Source organism: Pavona decussata, unplaced genomic scaffold, assembly GCF_977016875.1.
Source record: "Pavona decussata unplaced genomic scaffold, jaPavDecu1.1 SCAFFOLD_163, whole genome shotgun sequence".
Lineage (NCBI taxonomy): Eukaryota > Metazoa > Cnidaria > Anthozoa > Scleractinia > Agariciidae > Pavona > Pavona decussata.
In genome coordinates this window covers 722,506-737,605 of record NW_028145574.1, presented here as the reverse complement: position 1 = coordinate 737,605, position 15,100 = coordinate 722,506, and the positions used below count along the sequence as shown (strand labels likewise).

At 37.7% G+C, this 15,100-nt stretch overlaps 1 protein-coding gene across 1 annotated transcript in view; it reads right to left on the bottom strand.

The window, feature by feature from the left end:
• The window catches only part of LOC146464509 (bridge-like lipid transfer protein family member 2), a 64,766-nt gene that overhangs the window by 28,569 nt on the left and 21,097 nt on the right, over positions 1–15,100 (bottom strand). The window contains exons 19-38 of the mRNA XM_085129750.1: positions 14,425–14,484; positions 14,186–14,310; positions 13,397–13,483; positions 12,889–12,997; positions 11,688–11,826; positions 11,093–11,204; positions 10,415–10,506; positions 9,599–9,668; positions 8,518–8,616; positions 8,302–8,361; positions 7,415–7,511; positions 6,703–6,773; positions 5,830–5,966; positions 4,970–5,045; positions 4,568–4,664; positions 3,900–3,998; positions 3,586–3,657; positions 2,841–2,896; positions 1,450–1,588; positions 956–1,052 (exon numbers count right to left, since the gene is read on the bottom strand). Coding sequence (XP_084985876.1) covers positions 956–1,052; positions 1,450–1,588; positions 2,841–2,896; positions 3,586–3,657; positions 3,900–3,998; positions 4,568–4,664; positions 4,970–5,045; positions 5,830–5,966; positions 6,703–6,773; positions 7,415–7,511; positions 8,302–8,361; positions 8,518–8,616; positions 9,599–9,668; positions 10,415–10,506; positions 11,093–11,204; positions 11,688–11,826; positions 12,889–12,997; positions 13,397–13,483; positions 14,186–14,310; positions 14,425–14,484 — 1,894 coding nt within the window. The remainder of the gene's footprint in view (positions 1–955; positions 1,053–1,449; positions 1,589–2,840; positions 2,897–3,585; positions 3,658–3,899; positions 3,999–4,567; positions 4,665–4,969; positions 5,046–5,829; positions 5,967–6,702; positions 6,774–7,414; positions 7,512–8,301; positions 8,362–8,517; positions 8,617–9,598; positions 9,669–10,414; positions 10,507–11,092; positions 11,205–11,687; positions 11,827–12,888; positions 12,998–13,396; positions 13,484–14,185; positions 14,311–14,424; positions 14,485–15,100) is intronic.

The window sequence follows — 15,100 nt, the reverse complement described above, 5'->3', positions numbered from 1 at the left end:
TTCACGTGACGTCACCAAATTCTAGAATTCAAAACTGGGAGGCCTACAAGATTTTTACCTTCATTCAAGGAAAGACCACCTAAAAATATGTCTGTTCACAATTTCTTAGCTCGATGTCGTGCTTCCTTTTGAAAATAGAACAGTTTCAATTTCCGAGTTTCCATCGTGCGTGACATAAGGAAGACGGCCGTGACAGAGCTTTTCCGTATCTTAAAAATGACTCTTCGGGTGATTTTCAGCATTCTAAACAATTTAAGTTTGAGGAGAAATATTAATCTAAACATTCGAAAATTCACAAGGGCAAACAAACCTCTTTTCTGGCAAAAGTGAACTCCAGATGTTTTTTCGTATTTCCGGTCGCCATGTTTGTGCCCCTCAGAGGGACACAAACATGGCGTCTCCATACTAAGCTCTATAAATTTATGTGGAACATTTTTTCAAATAACTCGAGTACGGAATGCCGCACAGACCTGACACTTGGACAGATGCCTTATTTATTTATCCTCTATACCATGTCAATTTCTTGACTTCATTCATGGAATGGTTTCGATTTTTTTTTTCAATGGCGTGACAATGAAAACCGAGAATACTGTCGTTATTTTGATTGACTATGCAATAGTTACAAGCAACAAAAACATCACTACTGCAGACCTATCACAACATGAAGCACTTCCAGGTAGTTCAACACTGGCATGTCATTTGATAAGCTTGGTAGTACAGTAAAAAGGTTAATTACACACTGAGTATAAAAATCATTTATTACGTTGTTGACTGGTTAACTAAAAAGTTCAAATAGAATTTATCTCTATCATTTCTCAAGACTACATGTTAGGCTGTACATTGTCGGGGCAGACGTAACACAAAATGAATGGGAACCAAAATCAGTTGATGGCGTTCAGTTAAGTGCAATCAACATAAAACAAAGACTGATGATGGCTAAGGCCCTTCAACTTACCACACTTTAAAAGAAGGCAAATGAAGAACACGACAATCATCGTATTTCGATGCTGCTCTCGTTTGCAAGTCAAAATCACCCTCAATAACAATTCGACCTACAACATGAAGCACATTTAAAGCAGTGGAACGACACTAAGTTTGTTAGGTAACATTCCATTTAAGAAACTAAGTTCGCTTCACGCCATAATCTAAGCATCGCAACGATTTGATTAAAATAGACAAAAATCGCATCAAAATATATCAACTTTACTTCAACAAAAGAGTCAAATAGCGTCTGATCTAGACTTGGAAATGTTCGTAATCGGAACATAGAAACGTTGCTTTTGAAGAAGGAGGAGGATTGGGCAAAATCTTGGAGCAAAGATGGGACGAACAGAGTTGAAGAACGACCTGGGAGATCTCACTACTATGTCATTCTTGCTGTGCTTATTAGTTAAATACGACGCTAAAAACTGAATATGAATGAGTTCCTTGATTTTCCATATACAGTACCATTTGTCCAATCAAAGTTGGCTTGTCTCCACTCCCATTGCATTCTCTCAGTTGTATCGTAAGGATTCCTGGATGCACTGAAGTACCAGTACCACTCATTAATGGCCATTTGGAGATGACCATGATACAGGAGACGCATCTAGGCAGAAGGAAAGTAACTCAGATTAAAGTTTCCTTATTCAACTGGCAATCCAACTCTTGTGTAAACTCTTGTAAGGATTCCATTACCAATTTAGACAAAATTGGGTAGACAAGAGAAAAGGCAAATCTTGAACCCTGGTGGGTATTTGTTGGTTAGGGTGTCCAGAATTTACGAGTTCAAATTCCACCAGAATCTTTGTATTCCAAGCGATTCAATTTTTCTTTCTAACGATAGTGGTCCGCTGGAATCTCCGCTAATAAAGGTACATATTTTTAAAAATCTGCCGAAGTTTCCTTTTTTCCGACCACAGGAGGAGCGTGGCCTTCCTCTAGCTTTTTAAAGAAACTTCGTAGCTCTTCACTTAACGTCATGATGGAAAGGATGACCCTCCCCCAGTAGATGTAACGCAATTTTGAAAATCACCTCACTAAAAAGCAAGCAACTGTTAAAGCAGTTTACTGAGACTGTGGCATGCGCCATGTTGGTAACTTGAGCACTCCACTTAAAATGGTATACGTATCGGCAAGAAAAGAAACAAATTTTGAAGTATCATAATGCCCATCCTCGGAGACCCACAGGCAGTCAATCGGGGGCAGGCGAAATGGCGCAACTTTCGTCGCGCCACTTTGCCCGCCTCCGACTTTCTTAGAAACAGTTTCGTTGTTGTTGGTGGTGGTGGTGGTGGTAGTGGACTGCTTTTGACACACCATCACGCAAGTGTATCTGTTGACAAAAAGTTTGTCATTTAGACACTAAAATGTATGTTTGATACAAAATTCAAGAGACGTCTGGCTAAAGGGACTTAGTAGTGTAGTTACAAGCCTGTTTCCAAAGCTACACAGTGTAAAACATCTAGTATGGAATATTGTCTGATGAAATGTACAATGGGTATGGTAATGTAGTAGTGCAACACCATTCAGTAAAACAGCAGGATGTTTTCTTTCAACGATAACCCTCCCCCACTATGGAAAATTAAAGGGATCACCCTCCTTCCAAAAACTCCAGCTCACCCCTTTTCATTAAAAAAGTACCGTACTTAGATTCTAGCAATCTCGTATACACTAAATGGGTGTTATGTAACCGGCACACATTGTATCACATCTTTCATGTTTTAGAATTAGACATGTTATAAAAACTACATATATAGTTACCACTGCTGGGAATGCATTACCGCCCAACAAACTATCATACATTCCCTCAAGCATGTATAGCCAAAAAAAGACAAATCAAAGCATTGTCAGAGCTGTACCTTGTCAAAGAAGGGCAGGTTCTTGCTTGGATCACGGCTGGGAGAACTCAAATTCTCTGAAAGGATTACATGTCATATGCCTTTTAGTCAAACTACAAGTGTTAACTATACTCTACTGATTATAAAGCAAGCTTGTTTATCTTGAAACAGTCAAAAACGCATCAGAAGCAGAAGCTTGTTGTAAATAAATGTAAATATCCAAGGTGAACAAATTTCCGTTCAATGAGCCAGACGGTGTTTAAGAGAGTGGAGGTGTACTGTATTCTTTGATTCATTTTGTCCTTCAAATTGTGATTACTGGAAAGTAGTTCCTCTGAGTTACTAACATTTATAAAAAATAATTTAAAAAGTCACTTTCAAGAAGTATTCTCACAGGAAAGAGTAAGCAAAATGGACATAAAGTCCGGAAACTCTACGAAGCAACTTCAACTTCAACTTATTAATCTTTGTAGTTAAATACAGTTTATAATAACACTGGACCCGCAAGTGCCTTTGCTAATCTAGGCGGGTAGTGTAGAAGCGAATTAATATAAATATAAATTAAATATTTTTACAATAGTTTTAGAATGAAAGAAAACGTGTAAATAAATTAATATTAACATAAATGACAAACAAAAACGGTAATAGAGTAATAGAGCAATTAAACGAGACAATAATTTCAATGACAAGGGCAAAACCAGAAGGGGAAGAACTCTAAAAAAAAAAAAGAAAAAAGAAACATTCAACAAAGAAATACAATGCCTACCGAATGCTATGGAAACCATTGCTATAACAGGATCAATGTCCACACCCCAAGCCAGCTGCATAATATCAACATCTAAAGTTTGAAAAAAAAAACAGCATCACCTCTGAAAAGCAGATAAAGATCCTACAAAACAGTCAAACAACGCTAAGATGACAGTCATCCAAGCCTCACACAAAATCTTTGAAATAGCATTTAACATAATTATTTCATGAAAGCAATTTGTGGAAGAGTACATCAGCAAAACTTGGATTGATGTCTCCAGTGCCACATCTGTCATGCAAATGAGCTGATAATTGTCACAAACCCTCACATACCAAACTTCAGGTCATAGAAGAACTTGAGTGAGCTTAAACTCCGTGACACAGTGACATTACTCCAAGGCTTGCCAACTTCCACCACCGCCTCTCGTTTACCTGTTGGTTAGATAGGAAAAGGTAAATGATGCATTACACTGAGTAGGATTACACTGTAGAACCTGTATTAGCAGGAAACAAACAATGTGTTTGGTCACTTTGTCCACTCAAAAGACATGAAAGTTAATTGTAATCTTGATCGATTTCAAGTAAAATCCCTGATTTAAAAACTTGAAAAAATGTCACAAAAACAAGTAAAACTTATTTAAAAAAAAAAAACACCTGATTCACTAACATTGGTGCATATTACAGTATTGTAACCAACAAACTCGTAGTCCTTGGATCACATAAAATCGAGGTTTTGTGATTTTGTAGAGGTCAAAGAAAAAAAATAGAACCTGTCAGACAACCCCTAGAACAAGGCAGGTGCTTGAGAAAAACCCTACTATTCATATGGTGTCTGGGTGGATTCAGACCAAGAGAGAGAGAGAGAGAGGAGAGGGAGGGGAAACACACAAATTTCATTTGTTGCCAAACGTCGGAGGTGTCCCAAGACTTGATCAACATTGTAGTTCTTCAAAATGACACATCTAAACGAGATTCGTAAATTTTTGCACAAAGATACATACTTCTATTCGCTGGTTTTTGCTCTGCACCAAGAAAGGTCCCTTTTACTTCAACAGACTGTGACGTGAATATCGCCTGGGGAAAATCCCTAAGACGACACTGGAAAAAAAAAGCAACAAATGCAACGGACTCAAATTGTTAAGCACATTTGAACATGCTCATAAGGAGTTTGTACTACAGAAAAGGGTTACAACGTTCTCAGGGAAAAAGGAGAAGTTAAAAAAATATGTATACCTATTACAAAAGCAAAGTTGACGTTAGATTAAGGACAATTAAAATTGATTGTTCCACGATCCTGCAGCATTTGAACCTTATTCTAACAGCTCATAGAGACAAAATCTCTTTCCGCATGGCCCAGTTCAACCGCTATAATAATACCAAAACAAGCGCAACTAATAACAAACCTCATGTGACTGAAGCTTGCATTGAACTGTGCGACACCAAAGTGTTGTAAATTCAAGTCCCGATGCTGGATATGGGCTAGTGGAGGAAAGGAATAAAAATTTACTAGTACAATCAGAGAGGTGAATATCTTAATAGCACAAAGAAGAGTAAATACCACAAAACACCTTGTTTCTTCTTGGGTGAATGGGCCAGATAGAGACAGTAATCTGGAGCGCTTACCATTTACACGGAAAATCCGAAAATTCCAGTTGGAAAATCAAATGGTACGCGTCATTCCATTTGGAACATTTCTCAAATTATGGGCTCCCGATGGAAGTGCATTTTACTCGTTATCCATTCTCTGTTAAGCCAAGTTAAATCATTTCATATTTGTGAAGAAAATATCCAACCGGATGGTTTAAAAATGGTAAACGCACCTGTTGTCTCTCAAGCAACTAGGAACATTGTCGCTGCCCCCTCCCCTTGCAAGGAATGCTATTGCATTCCACGACCACCCTACCCAATAGTCTTTTATTTGATCATGCACACTGAGACACCTGGATGGAGAGAGGCAGGACAGATTCCCACTGACCTTCTTGCAAAATGTTGGATGTGCCAACCGTGTGGATTGACCCTCATGCCTAATAATTTGTGTATTTACTACATGCACCTTTCAACAATGCATCAACTCTTGAATTTATATGCCAAACAAAACATACCCTTAATTGACTTAGGAAACTTCTTAAATATACAAACAGTAACTGAGATTAAATTCAAAGCATGCGGAATTCGCGACCCATGGATTTTGTCTGTCTCTTTTTCTTGGTTATCATGGTCCTCATCAGTTCAGTGCGTCAACAATAAAAATTTGAAAATGTACCTATCTTTGTCAAGCTGTTTCATTACATCAATTGCCTTCTTTGAATGATAAGACTCATCAGCGAGCACGATGAGTTCCAGGTTTTGAAACTCCCATGTCAGCAAACTGGTTCTCATGGGCGTCTGCTCATACAGCGTCTGTAATGATGATATGTGATCTGAATGATTACATCGATAAATACTAATAGATCCGATAAATCCATTTTCTATAACGTTTAAGTGGGTCCTCAAATACTACTTAGATCTATGAACGGTCAGTTGTTAATGGTGCAGACACCCGAAAGGCCCCGATAGAAAGTGTACCATCAATTATGTACTTAAACTTTATATCCAGAAACTGCGATTTTGAGAATTTGACACAACGTCGTGAAAATGCAACAGTAATTTTGCACCTCCGTGGCAGAAACTGAACACCAGCGTTCTTTAGCAATTTCTTTTCAAACATGGTACTGCCCAGATGAAAGGAATATTTACACCCTGTGAGTGCGCATTACACATTTTAACCCCCTTAAAGCCAGTTTTACTCTGAAAACGTTTATACCTACGTCAAAATCAAACTGAAATTGCAGTTTTGTTTTGGGTATACATACTGAACAATCATTCCGCAGCCAGTTGCCCAGATGGGAGGCTAGGGCAACTTAATTTACAGGTAAATGGTACACGGTTTTGTTCGGAGTTTGTGTGAGATCACCAATGTTCATTTATAAACTGATGGAGAAGGATGCTGCCTCCGGTGAGGGTAACTTGTCCAAAACCACAACACAAGGTAACTGACCATCGCTTCAGGCTGTGCCCTGGCCTCCACAGTTCAATGCATTAACCAAGCGATCAATGCACATAACTGTATTATTTTCAAAAAGAGCAAATAGCTTGCCTTGGAACGTCCAATGTAGATTTGAGAATTTTTTTCCTCCAGAGACCGCTTGAGGGCTTCTTCTTTTTTCACTGGAGAACATAAAATTGCATGGTAATGTTTTTTAAAAGCAGCGCAGCAAACTGTGGAAGAGTTCAACTGATCACCTTTTGAACAAAATAGTGCACAAGTGACTACAAGAGAATACCAGACAGTTAGTGCTTAGAGTGACACTTCCACATCAGAGAGCATTGTATATTTGAGAAACATGCTCTTCACGTTGGCCTGGTCCAATCAAAGTTACCCCCCCAAAAATGTAGTTCCTTGTATTAAACACAGCAAGAACTTTTGTATATCCCAGAATAAAATCTCTATAATGCGACCAGCATTGCAGATAAAAAAATACTGCTGCAAAAAGCATTTAAAGAAAAATTGGAAGAGGGACGTCTGACTGTGTGACTGAAAATCATGATGAAGCGTTGTGTGATGTTTCCATGAATGCGTGAAGTATGATATGATTGACAATTGCATTACATTAATGATCTAGATAACGCCTTTAGACTGGATACTGTTTTCACGGGCTACTCCAAAAGGCAGCAGCAAAGTAATATAGGACTGGTTTATAATGATGTCATAACACTGTGAAACAACGGTCCATTTTAAAAGCTCAAAGAACTGGAGCCCATGACACTTGTGTTTAAAGAACAACAAAAGCTGTAATTCAGGCCCATACTTGTAAGCGAGTTTCCTGGCTTCTTTCTGATTTCATCCAGCTTGGCCTCCAACAGCTGTTGTCTTTCATTCCACTGCTCCATCTCATCCTGCAACAGCTGAAGCAACAGTAAAAACAGTGAATAAGTGAATGATCATCGCAGTTATATACGCAGCTTAAGCAGTTTTGAAAGAAAACCTGAAAAAAATTCAGGCTTGAACGGGATTCGAACCCATGACCTCTGCGATGCCGGTGCAGTGTTCTACCTACTGAGCTATCAAGCCAACTGGGAGCTGGTCATATTGTGAGTTCGTAATATACCCGTAGAGGTGATACAACCGCGATGATCATTCATTTATTCATTCTTTCTTCGGCAGTTCAAATGTATGAATTTTCATCTATTCACTTTCAGTAACAACAGTTTCACTAATCAGGATCCATCACTGGTTTGATAAGATCTGGGAAGGAAGTTAGAATCGTGTCAGCCAGCTTGTGGGATACGACAAAAAATAGCGAGACATACAGGATGGAATTACCATGCTGAGAGACAAGACGTGCTCTCTTTCGTACACAGGATGCAGGAAAGTACCGAAAAAAACAGGATCCAAAATTGCAAATTTCAGTAGTTACAGTTTCTGTTAGCATGCGAACGCAGACGTATTTCCGGCTGTCACTTCTCTCTGCCGAAGAGAAGAGAGAAGCAACAGTTGGAATACGTCTGCGTTCAAACGCTATATTTTTGTGGGAGCTAATCCCGATCCAATATTCTGCTTCACTATTTTAATTCTGTTGATATCTGGGTTAACTGCTCTTTTGGGGACAGGATGATACTGCCTTTTGTGTACACTTTTGCCTACATTCATCAAATTTTTTGACACAAATAATGGTAATATAAATTAATAACATACAGCATAGTTGTCTCTAAGCTTGACTTCAAATGGATCATCTTCCATCTCAAATAAGATATTCTGGTGATTGGAAAGTGGAAATAATGACAGTCATACATTACAAGTCAAAGCCAATGTAAAATATGCAGAAAAGTAGGTAAATGAATAAAAGAATGGAAAGTGTCACAATTGTTATAATTATTACCAGTTATTTTAATTACCAAAGTTTGAACTCACCTCAAACTGGAGCCACAGGTCTAGAGGGAGTGGTTCAACATAAGAAGCATCTCTGGGCTTTTTGTGAAGTGATTTTAGCATTTTGAACACATTAACAAGCTAGGAGCAAATGAGACAAACATCTGACTATCAGTAATATTGCCCTATAAACCAGGAAAAATTGAAACAGTGAACTGTGCAAAGAAGACTTTCACACATATTTCATAACAAAAGAATAATACATTGTCCCAAGTAGAATCAAACCCGCATCTCCCCAGTTACTATTGAGGTAACCACTATACTGCTGAGGGAAACATGATGGCAACGTTTCCACTTTATATATTAAGCACAATCGCGCTTAGGCTTAGGTAATGATTTTTTTTCTAGGCTTTACGTTTTCATGGCTTTTCAATCCCCATACAGGATTAGAACATATCTTAACAACTATTTTGAAACCAGGCAAGTCTCATCGTACAAATGATCTTCCACGGTGAGCTGTACAAAGAGGACTTTCGAAACACATCTCATACAAAAGATAAACAAGTCCACTGTGAAATTCATTCGTGCAATGAGACTTTCTTGGCCTTGAAGTAGTTATTCAGAGATAATTAAAGTACACTAAAAACTTACTTTTCAAGACTCATAACTTTCCTGAAAATTTTAGTACTTCTTCATACTAAGAAATAAACTCACTTAACATAGACACTTACAGTGCACATGAAAATGGCATCTTTGATCAAAATCCTCTTACAATGGTTAAAATAAATTATCCGTTTACTGTAATTAAATGTCTGGTTTTGTCTTGCATTTCCTGTGTTCAATTAAAGATAAGAGGCATGCTCTGCTTGAGTGACTAAGTTATGTTATTTTCTTGGTTCCTACGTTTATGAATGAAGTCAGAGGCAAAATTATGTCAAATGTAAGACTTTTGAATTTTTTTCCCAAGGCTGGTACCACCAGCATATTTTTGCTTTTGAGTAGCGCTATTGAATGTGGTCAGAAGTGATTACTCTGGATTTAGTTTCTAAGCAGTGGCTGGAAATTATTACAGATAGCTGTTCTTCTACATTATATTTAGAAATAACAAAATCTAAAACCTAACCTCATCTCTTGAGGCAGCAAAGTTATACATGAAGGGAAAAACTATTTCAGTTGTTTCCACCTTAATAACCCTGTTGAAAAAATATTGAAAAGAGCTGTTATCATTGAAGAACTAAAGGGTAAGCTGACAACAAGGGGAGTACAGTACTTGTTGTGGACTGTCAACTGGACTGTTCAACAGCAACAACAAATGGTAAAAATCTTGAGACAATTTTAAGCTTATTTTCATATATCTTACACTATTATTCACCTCTCCTCCCAACACCAATCCCCCTCCCCTAACCAATGTTGCTTCCGATATTCTACAGTGGATGACCCATGCCGTGGAAAAACTTGGAGTAGGGGGAGGAGGTTTATGTACCAGACGCTCATTTTGTGAGGTGTCTCAAGTTGACTTGTCACCGAGTGAAGGTACAATATTTCATCCACTAGCTGAACTTGGAAATGATTTATGTAAACATTGTGTTTGTGCTTATCCTATGTTACAAAATACATGTACATTGTAGTAGATAGACGTCTGCTATTTTGAACACTCAAGGGAAACAAAAATTTGTAATTGAAAACATAGAGTTTCAAATAAACAGTAGTAAATAATTACTGTAAACAGTGTCAAAGAGAAAGATGCTTCTGTTCAAGATAGAGGGAGTTTGCTAACGTAGACAGATTGGAAACTCTTTTGGGAAAGGGTAACCAGTCTACTACTTAATGTCAGCTAAAGCATGTTGTCCTAAGCACAGCATTCAATTATATTAAATGTAATATTGGTTACAAAATATCATTACTTCATTCCTGCCCCTATATTAGTAACAGAACAAACCATGTTGTATTGCTTTGTGTTTCCAGCTGCTTGAATTCTCCTCTCACTCTGAGAACTTCATCAACTTGTGCAAGCCTCTTGATTAAAATATCCTTAAGAAATAACATTGACAATGGTGAACAACAGAAGCAAGCATCATATTAAGTCATGCCAAAGACTATAAAGCCAAATGTATTGAAGGCAGTAACTAACTTCTTTATAACTACCATCCACCTAGGGTCTGACTTTCTCAAAGGTCCCGAGAACTTACCGGGCCTAAAAAGGGTTTCTCAACAGAAGTCAATTTTTATTAGCTTTGAATGCTAAATTTTAAAATCTCTATAATTAGAACTACGAAAACATTGGCCAAGTACCACGCCTGTAATTGGCATAAAAGCATTTAAAAATATACTTATCAGGCCCAGTAAGTTATCAGGAATTTTGAGAAACGGGTCCCTGGATAGCGAGGAATAACAGAGGACACAGGGTGAAACTTTCCAATCCCTCCATCACTCACTCATAGTCCCCTCCCCTTTGTGGTGGCTTCTGCAGCTTTGCACCACTTCTCCTGCCTTTTGAAGACTTCCAGCATTTGCTGGAAGCCTTTCAACTGAGCTGTGCAAACAGAAGAAGAGAGCATGTGCTTTAAAACAAAAAGGTAGTTTATTACAGAGCATCAGACTGAAAAGTGCAGCTCACCTTGAATTTAAATATTGAAAGCTCATCAAAGACCAGTCCAGTGTATTCTGATGCGACATCTAAAGAACTGCCTTGCAATGAAAAGGAACAGCTTCTGCACTCTACACCAAAGCTTTAGAAAAAATGAAATACAAATTAAAGTTTTCCCATTTTTGAAACAGAAACAGCCAATACTGAAAGGGTTGTATACCACATACAAAATCCCAAGTGACATCACAAAAAGCACAATGGAACAACAACAACAATATACCAAACTGCCAGATCTGTTTTGTATTGCTGAGTGGTACGTTGTAGCTCTGAGTGTGAACTAGCCCCCAATGTGTCTTTTAGAAGCATGTCAGCATTTATCTTTAAATTCCTATTGTTGATCACTATCCATAGTTATTGGGGGATGACATGTTTTCACAAATAATTATTGTGGTAAACACAAGCCCCCTTACTAAACAACAGACCTTCCAATATCTCTACAGATTGGTAAACCACACTGCACCTCCAAAGAGGCTCTCAAAATTCTAAATATTATCTGGTTCCAATATTGGATAAAGAATGACCAAGAAAGAAACCTTCAAGCCTCTATCAAAGAAATCATTCATACCTTGTCTTGGATGATGTTTGCATGCGAAGTTTAAACCACGAAATGTCACATGTAAGGTGGACAGGTTTGCTTTCTTTCTTGGATAAAGAATTGTTGTCTGAATTGTTGTCTTCATTTGTAAAGGTCCTTTTTACCATGGCTGTAAAAAGTAAAGATTAAGTAAGAAGAGCAATCAACAATTATTTACAGTAGAAACAAATGACAAGAAAAATCTTGCAATCAGGTACAATGTAGTCCCTGGTTAATTTCTTGACTGTTATGGTCATTGGTCATGCATGCCTTTTCATTGAGAAACAGCTTGTTAGATTGTAAGGCTTGACAATGAAATATAACAGTTTTATCCATATGGTACCCATATCATAGGTAAAAGAGTTTTGTCCATATGCATCAGTGTGGTACCCACATCCTAAGTGATAGTTGCCGCAAAGGTATAGAATAGACATCAAAAGGTTAAAAGTCAAACCACAGGCATAAAAAGTAGTCACAATTGCTAATGAGAGGTGATTGCTTACACAAGGTTTCTGTTATGATTAACTGATGGTGAAAATTTTGGTCTTTTTTTTAAAGTGGTCTAGCACTAGGTGTTGGCCTCTGAGAAGTGGTCGCTTAGGGGGGTTGACCAATAGTACTATTAGATTGAGAGGGCCTTTTAGGCCTTCTTGATACTACTTTAAATACTTTTGTTATATTTGTTTAAATGATTATCATGGACCCCTTTTGTAAATAAACTGAACTTGACTGAAAAACACTCTATCCAACGGAAATAGTTTTCTGTTCAAGACAAAGGTTTGAAATAGTTACTGCTTGCATGCAGCATGAGATTGAGATCAATTTGTTTGAGACAGGTGGTAAGCTAGGTAGCAGGAGCCTAGATGTGTCACTGCCCTTTTCATAAATTGTGAACTGCATTAGCATGGTGGCAAACAATTACCAGACTCTTAACATTCAAAACGCAGAAAAAAGATACCACTACCCACCAACCATACCCCAGGCATGTGACAATTGACCAGACTATTTAAACTCTCTTCCCCACAGAGGATTATTTGGGTAATTGAAGCAAACATAAAACAGGACAGAGAGGAGAAAGCACATTGAAGTAAACTGTCTGCAGTGAAAGAGAGATAAAATGAAATGGTTGCTTTATGTTTTAAACTACAGAGCGGTACGACTGGTAGAGGTAAAGTTAAATCACATTCACAACCTTTGAGGTCTGTGCTATCTTGAGTGGCCTCTTGTATTCTCTCATGAATAGCCATATGCAGATTAGGATCCCAGCTGACTGTGATTTCTTTCACTGAGATCATCAAAGGCTTCATCATAAAAGGCAATAATGAAACAAGCAGGTTAGGACACAGAATAGGCAGTACTATGCTGTTTCCTACGCACGTCAAAAAGCAAGACTCAAAACTAGTCAGCCTTGATTTTTAAATATTGAGGGGAAATTAAATGAAAAGAGTCAGAGTGAACAGTTTGAAGATGTTCATGTGTGAAGTTATCAGACAATACATTATCAAAGAGTTGTTTAAGTTAATATGACAAGATCATAAGTTGCCCAGAAGTGTCATGAGGGTGATTATGATGACAAAAGAAAGGCCCACTAAATATAAGTTTAAGATAAAAGATCACCAAAGTTTGAGTAACCCATGACTTGTATTGTTTAAACTAAACATGTTTAAATCTGTTGCCTACTTCCCACACATGCTCGCTACCTTGAGACTGGAATGAAACACAGTAAGAACAGGTATAGTAACAAGGTCATTGTCTAATTCTGCAGAACCAACACATCTGTATGGCACCTGAGAACAAAACAAATGAAAAAAAAAAACTCAGGGCAAATTCTTTTAGAACTATTCTATGGTTATTTAACAATAGGAATAAGACTAAAAAAAGCAAAATAAAAAGAGGATGCTGTATATGAAATCTACTGCCAGTTTCTAAACTTTCCAGAATGTTTACCTCCTCTTTGTAACTGTGCAAGCTCAGCATGGAAACTGTGCAGTTTACTACCAAATCACATCCAGACAAAAACATTTCTCAACTAATCAAGGTGACTTCCAACAGGTTTGCTATGTTTCTGTAAGTGCTGGCAAGATGCATGTTGCATACAATAACTCCCAGGCCACTGGGATCAAGAGCCTGGGCTAGATCCAGGAAGCCCTCCTAGGTTAAGGTGTATTCAAAGAATTGTTTTTCCAACAAAACTCTATTGTACAAAGCAAGCGTATGGATACTTTGTGAATCTGGCTGCTGGACAATAACTATCATAACAAATCTCTTAAGACACAACATTGCAGAAAACCAAGTTTGATAGGCAGGGTGAAGGTATCAGTAGCTTCTTATGGGTTGAGTTTGGTCTAATGTGTTACAGCGCAAACCCAAAACGTATATCACTGAACACTTTCATCTTGGTTGTGGCAAAATTAACAAATGTTAAAATGAAATTATAGTCTTCATGCTCTTCAGATTTCCACAGTAACAGCATTATCACAATTTCATACCTTTTCCAGTCCAACCAGTCGGCAAAGTTTCATTCCATAGATTTCACTGTTTAACGACCAATCAGGAATAGATGTTGCTGTAACTACAGCCCTGTCAATTCTTTTCATGAAGGAATCAGCTCCCCCTGCATTACAAGAAAATCCAGGGTAAATTTTTCAGTTGAAACTGCATGTACACGTTCACTTTTAAATGAATCTCAATAGCTGAACTGTCATAATACATGTATATACATTCTCACCCTCCAGTCTTCCAAGATAAAACAGGTTGACTCCTGATACCCTAAAATCCATGTCCAATACTATTAAGAAAACATACCAAGAAAGAAATGTTAACAATGTCAGTCAAAAAAGACACTGTACTTTTTACAATGTTGCACTAATAAGCCATATACACAGCTTATGTAAAGGGAGAACCTGCCTTCCTTGGTCTTACTGTCTGTTACAACAATGTAACAAAACTAAAATTTCTTGTACTTTAGAAGTTGTGATTGTCTATGAACACCATTATAATGACTTAATCTTCATGCCCTACTTTAAAATGACCATAATAATCACATTTTGTAACAGTTGAATAAACTGCAACCACACCCCCATGTTACTGACGGTATGTCTCATCTCATCTTGCATTGTGCAATGGCATTAATAAACAGGTCACAGCAAGTTTCATCTACAACAGTTGGTCTTAATAGTTTCCGATAGTATGTCTAACAAGTTTTTATCAAATTAGCATCTTCTATTGTAAACCGCTTTATCCCTTTTACATGAAATGTAAAACAACAGTTCTCTGATCCAAGACACACAAATGAAAATGGATGCACCAAGTATCTTATAATCAAAGAGCTGTTTCTAGAATCCCCTTTGAAACCAAAATTGCATGCTAAAAAGTCACTGGGTATCCATATGGCCCAAAAGGCA